Consider the following 14,499-nt stretch of genomic DNA (forward strand, 5'->3'; position numbering starts at 1 on the left):
CTGGGTATTAGCTACCAAGCATGTCCAAGCCAACCTTGTTTTTGCTCATCCATCCTTTATTTATGTAAATATCACTGACCCGACTGGGCTATGTTGGAGTATCATTTGGGTCTACGCACCACCTCAACAAATGGAAAGACGAAAATGTTGGTTGGATTTAAACAATTATCTCTTTTCCATCAACCCTACCTTTGTACTTATGGGTGACTTTAATGAACTACTTTGTTAAGATGATAAGCTTGGGGGGAAGCCGGTATCTAACCCTACTTATACCCCCTCCCTCAAATCCATCATGACTGACCTGACTCTTGAGACTATCAACTTACCCGACTCCCCATACACTTGGATAAACAAACAAAAACCACCAAAACTGATTAAAGAATGCCTGGACCGGGCCATTGCTTCCCCGAGCTAGTTAGTAAATTCTCCAAAAGCAACCCTTCGAAAACTATCCCCAGTTGGATCCGATCATAACCCAATTCTTCTTAACACCTCAACCTAGACAAAATCCTACAAGAAATTGTTCCACTTCCAATATGCCTGGACCCACCATCCTGATTTTAATACAGTCTGCTCCCAAACTTGGAAAATGTTGCAGCCCACAAACCTTCACAATAAACTCACAAACCTTAGTTTCTCTCTAGCCAAATGGAACAGGGAGACTTTTGGAAATATAAATTCCCTACAAGCAAGGTACCTAAGCCATTTAGTCATTATTGAAGATAACCCTAACTTACTTAAGGATCCTGAGAGCTCGGATTTGATTTTACAAAGGCTTAAGTGGATTTTCGATGCGGAAGAAGCTTTTTGGCTCCAAAAATCTAGACAAGCCTATATCCATGATGGGGACAGAAACACAAAATATTACCACTCCATGGCTAAATCAAACCTCAGGAAGAGACAAATTTTTGCTATCAAGGATGAGCAGGGAGAATGCACTGATGATCCCATCATAATGGCAAAAATTTTTACTGAACACCTGTCCAAGATTTATACCACTTCAGAATCACTTGACACCTCCTTTGTGGAATGCCTTTTCCCCAGAATCCTTGACCCTATTGACACTAATATTGCTATGCTCCCAACAAAATCTGAAATTCAAATGGCTGTTTTCAGCATTGGAAGCTTTAAGGCCCTAGGACCTGATGGATACCAAACCTGTTTCTTCCAAACTTTTTGGGATCTCATCTCTGAAGACATCCTTCATTTTGTTCATGATTTTTTCAACACTGGAAACCTATCTGAAGGATACAACCATACCCTTATGAATGAATGAATTTTCCTTATGCAAACCCTACCCCACCAGGCCACCCCCCCCCCCTCCCCAACCCAAAAAAGAAGAACATCTCTGCTGTTTAAAGCGAAGTGACTCCTGACCTTATTCTTAAATCTTAGTAGCCCTCTACATGCCCAAATCTCTATATTGTCTGATTATGACATGTTAGGTTCAGCAATTGAAGCCTAAAGCATAAGGAAACCAATTGAGCAAGGAATCAAAGATGTAGTTGTAGAGGGCGTAGAAATTTGGACCGATTCAGCTCAGTTGAAAATGTGGTTGCAACCTGATCTCACTAAGAATTGGCCATGGACAATGTATAATGTTTTTCTTATTAATAAACATTCTACAACTTTTTAAATCATTTCAGTCTATAAAATTAAGAAAGTAGAATGCAATTATAGCTCATAATATACTACTTCTTCAGGTAGGTTAACTAAAGTACCTACTAGAAAGATAAAGAATGTAAACAATATTTGTATTCGTAAGATATAGTCCCACAAATGTAAAATCTGTACCTTTCAACAATTTTCGTCCTTACTGAACAAAGAACCTGTAGTAGGTAATTTCACACAACTTAATAAACAGATACGAATGCAGCTTTAATATGATTTGGGTTTGATTCGAGTACGGTTCGATTCAAATTGGCTGGTAAACACCGTATTGAATGAAATTTTAGTTTTTTAAAACCCAAACCAAAATCGAATTGAAATATTTCCTTTCAATATTAAAGTGGTCAGTTTTAGTTTGCGTTCTAAATTGACACTCTTAATTAGGACAACTGAGGCCTAAGGGGTTCTATGGACATACCTGGAAACATACATACGATTGAATGTTTTTTTTTGGGTAGAGTATACGATTAAATGTAACATCATACGAATTTACTTGAATCTGAAATTTGATATGTGGTCAAACCATATGATTCCTTTGATATAAGATCGTATTTGCCGGGTCACTCTCTCACATGGCAGTAAATAGGTGTCATGAGAACTAGGGGAAGGACCCCTTTTTATGCACCACCGTGTACATGCACAATGGTGCTTTTCAATCATTGGATAGGGATGGGATGGCAGAAGTGTAATAATGCCATCCCTATCCAACGTTTGAAGGCATAACCGTGTACATACACGGTCTTGCATAGAAACTTTTGCCTAAATTTAAAGATGATTGCTATTAATTTTTGGGGTAAGAGAATGCTACCTGGTCACGTGGCCCTTGCGCTAGATTTCTGCCTTTCCATGGGAGAAGGGCAATCATTTTGTACCCACTTGTGTCTAGGCATAGAGGCCATGAGACCATGTACTGTTCTTTTTCCCTTATTTTACTAGGAAAAAAGCTGGCATGTTGCCAAGGTGCTCAACATGTGTCATCTTTTCTCCTCCCCCATTGGAAAAGAATCCATTGCCCTTCTGTATCCAGCTCTGTAATTGGTGTATGCCGCTAACTTACCCAAAGCTGGCGGTATGCCCAACTCTCTACCTTTTTGTTTTTTGTGGGGAATAGGAAAAGGTGGGACTAGTGGTTCACGTTGGGGCAGAAAACATATTCACCCAAATTGTCTAGTCTTGGGGCTGTGATTTCCAGCCCATGAATCGGCAAGGGTTGAAAATCCTTGCCCAAGGTTGGGCTTGGGTGAGTTAAGGTTGAGGCATCGAGCTTGGCTGGGCCTGGCCTAAGCCTGATTTACATACAATTGTGATGGATAATATCCATAAATATATAGTGGGAGAGGGTTCTGAGTAAGTGCTATAGGGGAACACACCAATGATATCTGATGGAACGATTTCATACATAGGAGGGCAACAAGGTTATTTCATATGAGGAGTAGAGAGAGAGAGAGAGAGGGTGCTAGCATACCATTCCCTGATGGCTCAGAAAACCTTTTCCCATATATAGGGAGGGGGATCGTTGCCAGACAGTGTGGCCTCTGCACCAGTGCAAGGACCAATAAGAGTGCACACAAGGGCATCCAATGAGGTTGGGATTTTTCATTTCACCTTCCTATGCCTGCGAGTAGTATACAACCTAGCTGCTTTCTTCTTCCCTTCTAGCAAACAAAAAAAAAAAAAAAAAGGCAACTTTCTTCTTCCCCATTCATATTTATTCTAGATTAAAGCATCCACTTTACCCACACAATAAATGTATATAAAGCATTCATGTACCACAATAAATAGGTTGGTAGACTATTTCAATGTTTCTGTCTTCTCTCCATCCCAATTTAATGAATGCATCATCAAATAGGAATCTCTGATCAAACGGCAATGAGAGTACACTAATGAGATGCGGCAGAATAGTATCTTACATTAGAAAGTAGTGAGATCATTTAATATGAGAGAGATAGAGACAGAGATGCTAGCATACCTTACTCCAGTGGCTCAAAGAACATTTTTCTATTCGTTGTCGATTCTTGGGCTAACGTCCAATTGAGCTGGACTGCTCTTGGACGTGCTGGGTTAGAGTTGAGATTTCCCAACTCGAGGTTGGAGTAGGCTTGGCTTGAGCAGGGTAGAGGTGACATTGGGTCGGCCTTAGGTTTTCAAGAAACGGCCGAGATGTGAGACTATGGTTTTAAATCAAGGTATCGATTTGGATACGTATTGGTTAAATTGGTCCGTATCATTCCAATACTAGATCAAAAAATCACTTTTTGATCAGATCAGTCAATCTGTATCAATATCGTATCAGTATCAAGTATGTTGGACACTAATACGAATCAGCCAATACGCCGGTATGATACGGAGATTAATTCAATGGGTGGGGGAGTGTGGGACACCGTGCCAGAACCCATCTTTGTGCACCTTATCCGTCCACGGAAACGACCAAAATCTGAGTGGCTATATCTGAGTTGGCCTTATCCGTTGGGCAAAGACTTGGGAAGAGCGGCTGATCAGCCCCTCTCAAGGCATTAGCTCAACTCATTCTTTGCTACTGCGTCGTCGTCTACTCCTCCCAATTGGACTGATACTTTTTTTTGTCCTTGTCTCTCTTGCAGTTTCAGTGTTCTTAATTTGCCTGTTCTTGTTGAACACGGAAAGGAAATCTCTGAGAGCCAAACAGAGAAGGAAAAGAGAATGGCCTCTACTATGCCCCATCTACCACTGCAGGTAATTTCTTCTCAGGCTTCGTTGCGGCAGCCAAAGAAGGTGGTTGTAGATCGGAACTGGCTGTGCGGATTCATGGTACCACCGAAAGCTGCTGGTTTAGTACACACAGGGGGAAAGGGCATGGGAAGAATGGGAGGAAGCAAGGAAACGCAAAGACGTTCTTCACGTTCGACGGTGGTGTGTGCGGTGGGAGAAGTATCAGCCGATGGAAATGCGTACCTGATAGCTGGAGCCGTGGCAGTGGCGCTGCTTGGAACCGCTTTCCCCATCTTATTCTCTCGCAAGGACCTGTAAGTATTCTTTATTTCTCACAGTCCACGCAGTTAACCCATGAATTGTTTGTTTTAATGCTTCTGTGATGTAAATTGTTTAATTATGAAATTGAATCTACAGGTGCCCAGAATGCGATGGTGCGGGTTTTGTGAGGAAATCGGGAGTAGCACTACGAGCCAATGCAGCAAGAAAGGATCAAACTCAGATCGTCTGCGCCCGATGCGATGGACTTGGGAAGTTGGGTCAGATTGACAAGTAGATCACTTTCATCCCCTTCCCTCCACCGCTGAAATCAGATTTTTATATCTATTTCAAGAGAAATACCATACTTAAATGGGATTGAACATATTTCAAAATGTACCAAGTATAAATTATTGTTTTTAATTGTCATATGTTTACTGGATGTATTTTTAGAAATTGTTTAATGTTAATGTTGCTATATTTTTCTGGGACAGGTTCCCCACATATACTGAGTGTGGGAGAAATCTCTACTACACATCAATGATAGTGCTGAGAACGGTATCATCTATGTACGACCCACAAGGATCAGAATTAGTGTCATTCCACATCTCATTATGTGAGAGGGTGCGGATCTTTTCCCCCTCTAATTTCCTTTCCAGCCCAGTTCCTTAGTGTCTCTATTAAAGAGGGTGGGGGGATGTGCAATAATCATGCCTGAACTCTCTGGAGAACTGGGCCGGACAGGAAACTAGTGGAGATAATTTTACGAGAGGATGCATCGACAGGCCCTAAAAATATGTTCGAAACTGAACCAACTGTTTAACAAGAGTCAGGTTTGGTGCATCGACAGGCCCTAAGAATATGTTCGAAACTGAACCAACTGTTTAACAAGAGTCAGGTTTTACCCTTTTTTTACTACAGTGGCTGATTTGGAAGGACCCACGAAATTAACTTTCCAAAATATTTTTTTTTTTTTTTTTTTGGGTTTAACATTCCAAAAACCCGTTTAAATAGATATATGGATGTGGATGGAAGGAGTTTCCGTTTTTTTATGGAGACTCCACATGGGGAGTTCGGTAAAATTGACAAGTGTTTATCACCGCCTTAATTAATGGTAGTCGATCATGTGTAGTCCTTATGAATCAGGAATTGTCAAAGGAAAAGGAATGTAAGTATTGTTCTGAAGAAGAAAACGAGGAGAAACAAAGACGAAGAAAGAAGAAATAGAAAGTTTATAGGTTTCTAAGTTTTGTCTCTCTTTTCTTGATAGGTGAGGATTTTTTCGGTTTCTGTTTCCGTTCATGGAGGAAATTCCCATCTTTTCTGTGTCCTTCCATATTTAAATAAAACTCTGGTTTACATCATTGTTACTTAATTGAGTTAGAGAGAGTTCGAGAAAGAGAGAGAGAGAGAGAGGATGAAGGCGGATGATGACTTTGGACCGGACCGGGGGATGGAGTTCCAGACAGATGATGAGGAGAACCGAGCAGAGACAGTGGAAGACAGCGAAGACGATTATGAATCTGAGTATACCTTTTCTGAGCGGAACCCTTCTGAGTACAGCAATCCGTCTTACCACCAGATGCCCTGGCCTCAAAGCTACCGGTACCGCCCCCACCCCTTTCTGTCTCTCATTCTCAATGTAGTTAGTAGTACCTTAAAAAAACAATCGATGAAAAAATGGTTCTCCGAGGACAGGTTATACGGAAAAGAAATCAACTGCAGTGCCCTAATCTCACGGTGTAGTGCGTGCACTGTAGTGCGGGTTTGAGAATTCAACACGTGAAAGATGCGACATCAAAAGAGGATTTTAATCCTTATACAAGCACCTTTATGTTTATCTCTCTCATCCTTATATAAATTGATCTCGTTGTCTTTTAATGTATAATACTATTTTGTGGACCGTTGTTGGTTCGTTCCTCTAGAGAATCCTTCTCTAAAGACAATATACCCTCGATGGGAGGGCGAAATTTCTTTCTTTCCATAGTCCCATGTATGAAACTAGAGAGAATGTTTCCCATCTTGATAGTGTTGGATTCCCCGACACTCATTATGTGGGGTTTCCTGCCACAGAAAATGGTGTCATATATTTTAGGGTTCACATGACTGAGGCTGGCTCAGGTTCACGTACAAGAACTTACAAGAACACCTGCAAGCCGTCTAAATTAAATGGAATCCATCCAGAGGAGTGGATTCCACTTGGATGGCTTGCAAACTTACGAGAACCGTTCTCATACGTGAACTTGAGCCGACTCCTCACATGGCCAGAGAGATGAGAGAGAAAATAAAAAAAAAAAACCATTGAGAGAGAGTACAGGATATTGGCCGTGTGAGAAACTACTTAGGGTTCACATGGCCAAGGAGATGAGAGAAAAAATAATAAAAAAAAAAAAAACTCATTGTGAGAGGATACAGGACATCGGCCATGGAGAAACATTTTAATTACCATGAACAAAGGTTGGGATTTGATAGGTGGGGGATTGAAGGCAAAAAACTTTAAAAAAAAAATCTGCTTCCCATGCTCATTTAATGCTGTTGGATAGATAGGACAGAACTTGGTTTAGGTTGTATATCTATCATATTTGAAAGCCAATTTCTATCAAATCTCTATGTTCTAAATCTTTATTTTGCCACTTACCTTATTCTATTCAAACTGAAACTTGATATTTGAGCACATGGGAGCTCAGGCCATGTACCTGCCACAAAACTTAATTCAGCCCTTTTATTTTAATCATTCTATTGGATATGAGAATGTAGGTATAGATAATGTCTCCAAATCATGACCATAATTAAACAATTGATTGTGCGCAGTGGTGAAATTCACCACGTGAGCCAGGGTTCGACTCCTCTCCAATGCGTGACGGTGTCCAGCGCACAACCAATGGCCACGCGAATTGTGACTCTACAGCCGTTGATTGTGCGCTGGACACCATCCCACTTTGGCGAGGAGCCTGATCCTGTGAGTCATTTTTGAATAACTTATTCACAAAATTTAAGCATCAACTAAATTCTCAATTGGGCAATTAAAAGCATCAAGTGTGCCCACCTGGAGATCCTCTCGAGGTGGGCAACTTAGCAAACTTGCATCTGATTAAAATAAATTTTAAGAGCCTAAAAGGCATAAAGATTAAGGGAACTTACTACTAAGAAATTTCATAAAAACAAAAAATCAATAATTTACAAACCTTGAAATTAAGTTTCAAATAAATATAAATTAATGGAAAAAATCTTAAAATCTTATTATTTAAAGATAATAATATAAAATAATTAATAACTTAAAAATCCTTATGAAAACAACCCTAAATGGTATTGAAAAAAATTTACTGTTGTAATGTGTAATAGTACTTGTTTCTCTTACCAAAAAAAAAAAAAATAGTACTTGTTTCAATGCTCAGATGTTGGTTTGTACCTTGCCAGTGAAGTGTAGATGTCCCAAGAGGTCACAGATTTGACTCTCCTATCTTCACCTTGTGCCCCACTCTCACTTTGTAGTAGCTGTAGTCACTCATTCACTCCAACGGGACACTCTTAGAAAGGTTAGGGTTTGGGGGGGGGGGGGGGTAGGGGAATAACTACTATAATATGTAGCATTGTGATGTGTGATAATGTTCGTTTCAATGCTTTAACATCAAGAGTTGGGATCTAGAGCAACCCAGATCCTAATTCCTTGTTTTTAAACCTTGCTTAAAGCAAATATTAACCAGAAGGGAAGGGAAAAGGTTAGGCATACTATCGGTATACTGTAAGCTAGCGCCCGCTGTGTCTATCTCTCTTCCCCCCTCCCCCTCTTAAAATGACTCCCCTACCTCTTCTTGTATGATGCCACGCCCCATTGTGCTGCCCGCTAGCTTACTTCCCGATGGCGGTGTGCCTATCCCTCTCCCTTAACAAAATTATAAAACCCCACTCACAATTGACTGATGGAAGTGTATGTGTGTGTTTGGCATTTCAGGCAATCGATGGACATGTTGACAAGCGTGACCCCTCCTACAGTGGGTTTCCTTGCAGGGACGAGTATTTCAGGGTTAGGCAGCTCCTTCTTATCTCCTTCAGCTTACAAGAGGACACATGCTTCTGATTACAATGCCTCCCTTGCTCAACCTTTCTTTTCAGAAGTTGATCAACTCTCTTTTCCTGAGCCTACTGCAACACCTAAGCGCTCTTCTTACACTTCCTACCAAAGGTCCTCCTTTCATGAATTACCCCCACCAGCTCAACAATGCTCCTGTGCTCAATCTGTACTTAATGGTAAAACCCCTTAAACCCTTTACCTTTTGCTGCTTCAGGGAATCAAAATTGAGACTGATTGATTATTTCCTTTGTACAGGAGTAAATGTTCTTTGTGGTGTGGGACTTCTCTCAACTCCTTTCGCAGTTAAAGAAGGTGGCTGGATGAGCCTCTTGATACTCTTTGGGTTTAGTATCATTTCATGCTACACTGGACTTTTATTGAAACGATGTCTTGAGAGCTCACCTGGACTCAAAACATACCCTGACATTGGTCAAGCTGCGTTCGGGGTTCCCGGTCGCTTATTTATAGCTGTAAGTCATTCAGATTCTGGATATGCAGTCTAGTGCTCTGATACGATGTTAGATTTCATACTAAAAGCTCGAACTGTTATGTGGAGGGACTCAACTTGTATAATAAGACATCCAATATCTCAAAGTTAACCGTTTTGGGATTTATTCCCAATGCATTCAGCCTTTATCAAATAATAAGGTTGCATTTGGTATGCATACTTGGAATGCATTCTAGGTCGATTTTTGCATTCTCGGATGATAAAAATATATATTTTTTAATCGTCCAAGAATGCGAAATTGGCCTAGAATGCATTCCAAGAAATGCATACCAAACACAGCCTAAATGTTCCTTCCATTCCATTTATGCATTTTTGCTGTTGAAAGCATTAGATAAACATATATTCATGTTATTGGGAAGGAAGACTAACACCTGAGTTTGGGTTTATTTGCAGATAATCCTGTACATTGAGCTATATGTGAGTGAAGAACCTTCCCATAAGCTTTTCATCTTTTAAGTAAAAGTTTCTCTGGATTTCCCTGTTTCTAATGTGTAGTAATTTTCTTTCTGCAGGCCTGCTGTGTTGAATTCATAACTCTCATGGGTGATAACATGTCTACATTGTTTCCAAATGCCCGAATGGATATTGGAGGGATTCACTTGAATTGTCATACCTTCTTCACCATATTGATGACCATCTTTCTTCTCCCAACAATTTTGCTGAGAAACCTTAGTTTGCTCTCATACCTTTCAGGTTCTCTAGATATTCAATCTTCATCTTAACATCTCTTTGTATGATTTGTGGCTACACATTTGGTACCTTTTGATCTCTGGAATATTTTGGTTTCAGGGGGTGGAGTAGTTGCATCCCTACTGGTGGTGCTTTGCTTGCTATGGGTGGGAGTGGTAGACCAAGTTGGGTTTCATCCTAGTGGGACTACTTTGAACCTTGCAAACATTCCTGTTTCACTTGGCATATATGGTTTCTGTTATGCAGGGCATTCTGTTTTCCCAAATCTGTATTCTTCCATGAAGAAACCATCAGAATTCTCAACAGTTCTAGTGATAAGGTAAGCAACAATAAACTTCATAGTTCAAGCCATCTTTGATTTTTCTTATAGGAAATTTTCATTAATGTGCGTAAGGGTGTTAATCGGTTCAGTTTTGGTTAAGTGATTTGGTTTCGATTTGGCTCAAGGTATGAAAGGTAGAAGCTAAAACCAAACTATTTATTAAACGATTCCAATATCCCAATCGAAACCAATTAATAAACGGTTACATTTAAGTGGTTTTGCTGGTTTTAGTTTTGTTGTCGGTTCAAGTCATCAGTTTCAAGTTATAGTTCTAGCCCAATTGGGAATAAACCTATTTTTGATGCCACAATAAAGAAATTTAATGTTTTAGTTTCGATAAACGATTTTGATTTGCAATTCATACCCTTAGATGTGCTTGTATTAGTCTCAGTAGTTGATTTCTTCTAATGATCTGATGATGTTTCTTTCTTGTGGTGCAGTTTTTCAATTTGTTGTTTCCTTTATACTGGGGTAGCTATATGTGGATTTATGATGTTTGGTGACTCAATGCAATCACAGTTCACACTAAATATGCCTCAGAATTTTGTGGCCTCTAAAATTGCACTGTGGACAGCGGTATGAAGAGAAAGCCAATTTCTGTTTTGACCTAAATTTCTGAATGATCTAAGTTCTATTTAAGTTTTAACTTGATGAGAGGAAATCATTTTTCTTATTTTTTAGGTTGTGAATCCTCTTTCAAAATATGCCTTGACATTGACCCCAGTTGCACTGAGTCTAGAGGAACTTATGCCTCCATCTCCCCTAAGATCTCATTATGTCTCAGTGTTCATCCGAACAGTCTTAGTCACCTCAACGTTGGTCGTGGCACTATCGGTTCCTTTCTTTGGTGAGATTTTGTTTCACTCTTCCTTATCTTATTTCCAAAAGTGACTTACCATTATGTCATTCTCAAGAATTGTCATTGTTTTGCACACTTTTTTAGTACATATCTGAAACGATAGAATTTTACTCTCATTGAAAGAAGTATGTTATAATAATTGGTTCATTTTGAGCTATAAAAGGTGGAAATAATAGAATCTGGAACATTAATTTGCTCTTTTGTTAATATGAGTGCAGGTTTTGTAATGGCACTAATTGGCTCTCTCCTAACAATGCTTATAGTAAGTTTGTTATCACAGACACCCTTTCTATGCTTGCTATACTAACTGTACAAAGAAGTTTAACATCAAAATTGAATGTACAATGGCAGGCTCTTATCTTTCCTTGCGCTTGCTACCTCAGCATCCTTCGCAGGAGGTTAAATTGGTTGCAGGTAAATGAAACAAATTCACATAATCAACGGAAACTTCAGAAAAGAAGCTATTGAGAATAATCCCACATCAATTAAGTTTGAGACCTTGGGTATCTTCATATTTTAAATTCCAACCCAATAGCTCTAACTTTTAACTGGAGGCACAACTAATAAATGAAGACATCCAATGTCTTAAACTTAACCAATGTGGAAAGACATGCAAAGCTCTGATACCATGTTAAATACACCCAAAGTATCAAACTTAACCGATGTGAGATTATTCCCAATAATTTCTGCAAAGGATCCAAGCTCAAAATTAACCTCTAATAGCTTGACATGTCATAATTATGATTATATTAACTAGATATGCCAACTAATGGTTCTTGCATGAATACACTTCTCACTGCTTCTTAACCCACTCTTTCAGATTGGAGTCTGCATTTTTATTATCATCGTTGGAATTGTGTCTTCTTGTATTGGTACATATTCAGCAACAAAGAAGATAGTTGACAATCTAGGCTGATGGAAATGAAGAAAAGTAAGGTCACCATGTATTTCTTCAAGTCTCTGTCAAGACTGGGTAGACTTGAATTAACTAAACATAACATTAATAATTCAAAGAAGATCAGTGAGTTGAAACAAGGAAGCTTGGCAGAAATCCTTCAAGGGAGCATATCCTTTCAGTCAAGGCTCCAAAGTTACTTTTATTTTTGTATACCTTAGCGCAATAGAGGTTGCAACATTGCAACCTAGTGGTGGCGGGTCCAAGTCAGAAAACAGCCTCTCGACAAAGCAGGGGTAAGGCTGTGTACACAGTACCCTACTTCAAGTCAACACATATAGAAGTTTAATTCATTAAGGCTCTTGTACTTTGTCTGTGTTTTTTGTATTTATCTTTTCTTGAATCGTTTAGTTTACAATTTCCTAGTTTACCGTCCATGCTGAAGATTATCTTTTCAATCCTTCATAGGTTATACATATGGTAAAAGGTTTCGTGTATGGTCGTGCATGGTGCAGGACCGTGTTTACAACCGTTGGATGGGGATGAAGGACTAAATACTATACACAATTATGCTCATCCAATGGTTAAAAACACGATTGTGCACCATGCAGGGCCATGTGCGATTGGCATCCAATGATAGCTCGTTGGTATCTTGGGGGTGAGATTGCTTCCTTTCATGAGGGGTGGGGCGTCATTTCGCCCCACTGTGTCTGGGTGTGGCCCTTGTGACCCCCCACAAGAAACTTTTCTCCATATATACATATATATATATCAAGGTTTTAAGTCATGGTATAACGACCTTGATTTCAGAATAAAAGGCCACTTTTTGGTTGAAAAAAAAAACTTTTTGACCGAATCCAATTTGTGTATCGATTCCGTATCAGTATCAGATCCAGCTGAGACTTAAATGTATTGGTTGATATACAATTTCGAGATTTAAAACCATGATTTGCATCCTCCTAAACCATCTTAATGGTCTTTTTGCAATAGCGGAAGAGCACTTCCCACCAAATGGTAGACCCACATGCTCTAAATTTGACACTTAGAAGTCCAAAGATGCTATAACTATGTGATCGGGCTCCTCTCCTACGACCCAAACGCCCAAGGAGTGTCTAGGGAGGCATCCAATGACGTTGGGCTGTTGGGCACTCGGGAATTTGTGTATGCATGGAACTTGGTGCGTATCCCCGCGTACTTAGCAACAAAATACCACCTCCCTAAGCACTAGGTTCACAGGAGAGGAGCCGGATCCTTGTTGAATTGGCCAAATCATCTATTCAAGGCAAAATGAAGTACTCATCAATGATATAATTTTTATGTTGCTCATATAGAGAAAATTTCACCTAAAAGAAAGCCAATACTGGTTCCTATGTGGGAAAATTTTGGGAAGAGTATTAAACAACTCATCTCTCATATTTTAGGATTTATCAATGAATAACTAAATATTCCTAGAGAATCCCCCTCCCCCCACCAATCCAAAAAAAAAAAAAAGTTTCTCAAATATATATTTACCATTGCTATAAGACAACTTCACCACTTTCCACTCCCTGGCTTCGTCACCTTTGTACAGAGGAAATTGTGTTGATCATACATTCAATAATGTATCTTTTTACCAAAAAAAAATCCATGGTTTTAAGTATCGGTATCATATCGCTCGATACCGATACCGTGTCATTACCGTATCGATAGCACGGTATGGATAAGGGGTAAAATGGTCAGAAAAGTCATTTTTTAAGGAAATTCAAGGGTAGTTTTGTCTGATACAGTCGATCCAGGCTGATACCGTATCAGTATCGTGTCGATTTTACGTGTTGCTGATACCGTGCACTAAAACCATGCTGCTATCTATATTAATAACCATATGCTTTTCATTTTTCCTTCTTTGCTCCCAACTTATAAACCCAAACTCCTTTTGTTTCAACTCCTAACCCTCACCACTTGCTCCCACTACCTAACACCTTCCTTGTGTCAAAAAAATAAAAGTAAAAATCAATCTTCCATTATCCATTTCTTACTTACAAATCATATTTTTGGACGAATTCTCTCTCTCTGTGTAAAATCTCCTTTTCTAGGTATATATATACAACTACCATATCATTATCATGGTTAGATTTGTAGTCATAGTCTGATAATGCCACATGAAAGAAGATGTGGCAAATTTGGCAGTTGAGTATTCAGGGAATTACCAGCTTGGCCAACTTGACATGTGAATAGAGATCCGAATTGAAGAAAGGGTTTTGTTTTGTGTAACCATGGTTGGTTACAATTAGAGTGGAACTATTATGATACCAAACTTCCTACAAGGGACAAAAATGACAGTATAAAATTTTCTGTACATACTTCCTCATATTGAACGTTCACTCACCATAATTCTCAATCCTTTTTGTGGGAAATCTACTATCCATCAGGGCTTGTGTGCAAATGCATCACCACTTAAGGCTATGTTTGGATGCCAAGAAAAGAAAAACATAATAAAAGAAAAAGTATGATGACACAACGATTGATTTATATGTCCATCTTTATCCTCAAATTCAATTTT

At 39.3% G+C, this 14,499-nt stretch overlaps 2 protein-coding genes across 2 annotated transcripts; both read left to right on the forward strand.

Annotated features, from left to right (window-relative positions):
* Positions 1–4,340: 4,340 nt before the first annotated feature.
* LOC122650218 lies at positions 4,341–4,919 on the forward strand. Its single transcript, XM_043843562.1, has 2 exons — positions 4,341–4,670; positions 4,774–4,919. Exons 1-2 carry the CDS (start codon positions 4,348–4,350, stop codon positions 4,910–4,912), a joined length of 462 nt encoding a protein of 153 aa, XP_043699497.1. The 5' UTR covers positions 4,341–4,347; the 3' UTR covers positions 4,913–4,919.
* Positions 4,920–6,000: 1,081 nt separating this feature from the next.
* Positions 6,001–12,094, forward strand: LOC122650219 (amino acid transporter AVT1G-like). The gene is made up of 11 exons (XM_043843563.1): positions 6,001–6,219; positions 8,567–8,862; positions 8,942–9,156; positions 9,588–9,611; positions 9,707–9,887; positions 9,984–10,203; positions 10,647–10,782; positions 10,888–11,053; positions 11,284–11,327; positions 11,417–11,479; positions 11,886–12,094. Exons 1-11 carry the CDS (start codon positions 6,032–6,034, stop codon positions 11,979–11,981), a joined length of 1,629 nt encoding a protein of 542 aa, XP_043699498.1. The 5' UTR covers positions 6,001–6,031; the 3' UTR covers positions 11,982–12,094.
* Positions 12,095–14,499: the final 2,405 nt, after the last annotated feature.

This window comes from Telopea speciosissima, chromosome 2 (assembly GCF_018873765.1).
Source record: "Telopea speciosissima isolate NSW1024214 ecotype Mountain lineage chromosome 2, Tspe_v1, whole genome shotgun sequence".
NCBI lineage: Eukaryota > Viridiplantae > Streptophyta > Magnoliopsida > Proteales > Proteaceae > Telopea > Telopea speciosissima.

Bases quoted from the DNA above. Each gene is read 5' to 3' on its own strand.
- LOC122650218 (XM_043843562.1), top strand. From the start codon at position 4,348: ATGGCCTCTACTATGCCCCATCTACCACTGCAGGTAATTTCTTCTCAG. The intron at 4,671-4,773 runs GTAAGTATTCTT...TTGAATCTACAG, and splicing joins TTATTCTCTCGCAAGGACCT to GTGCCCAGAATGCGATGGTG.
- LOC122650219 (XM_043843563.1), top strand. From the start codon at position 6,032: ATGAAGGCGGATGATGACTTTGGACCGGACCGGGGGATGGAGTTCCAG. The intron at 9,612-9,706 runs GTGAGTGAAGAA...TTCTTTCTGCAG, and splicing joins TCCTGTACATTGAGCTATAT to GCCTGCTGTGTTGAATTCAT. The intron at 11,480-11,885 runs GTAAATGAAACA...CCACTCTTTCAG, and splicing joins GGAGGTTAAATTGGTTGCAG to ATTGGAGTCTGCATTTTTAT.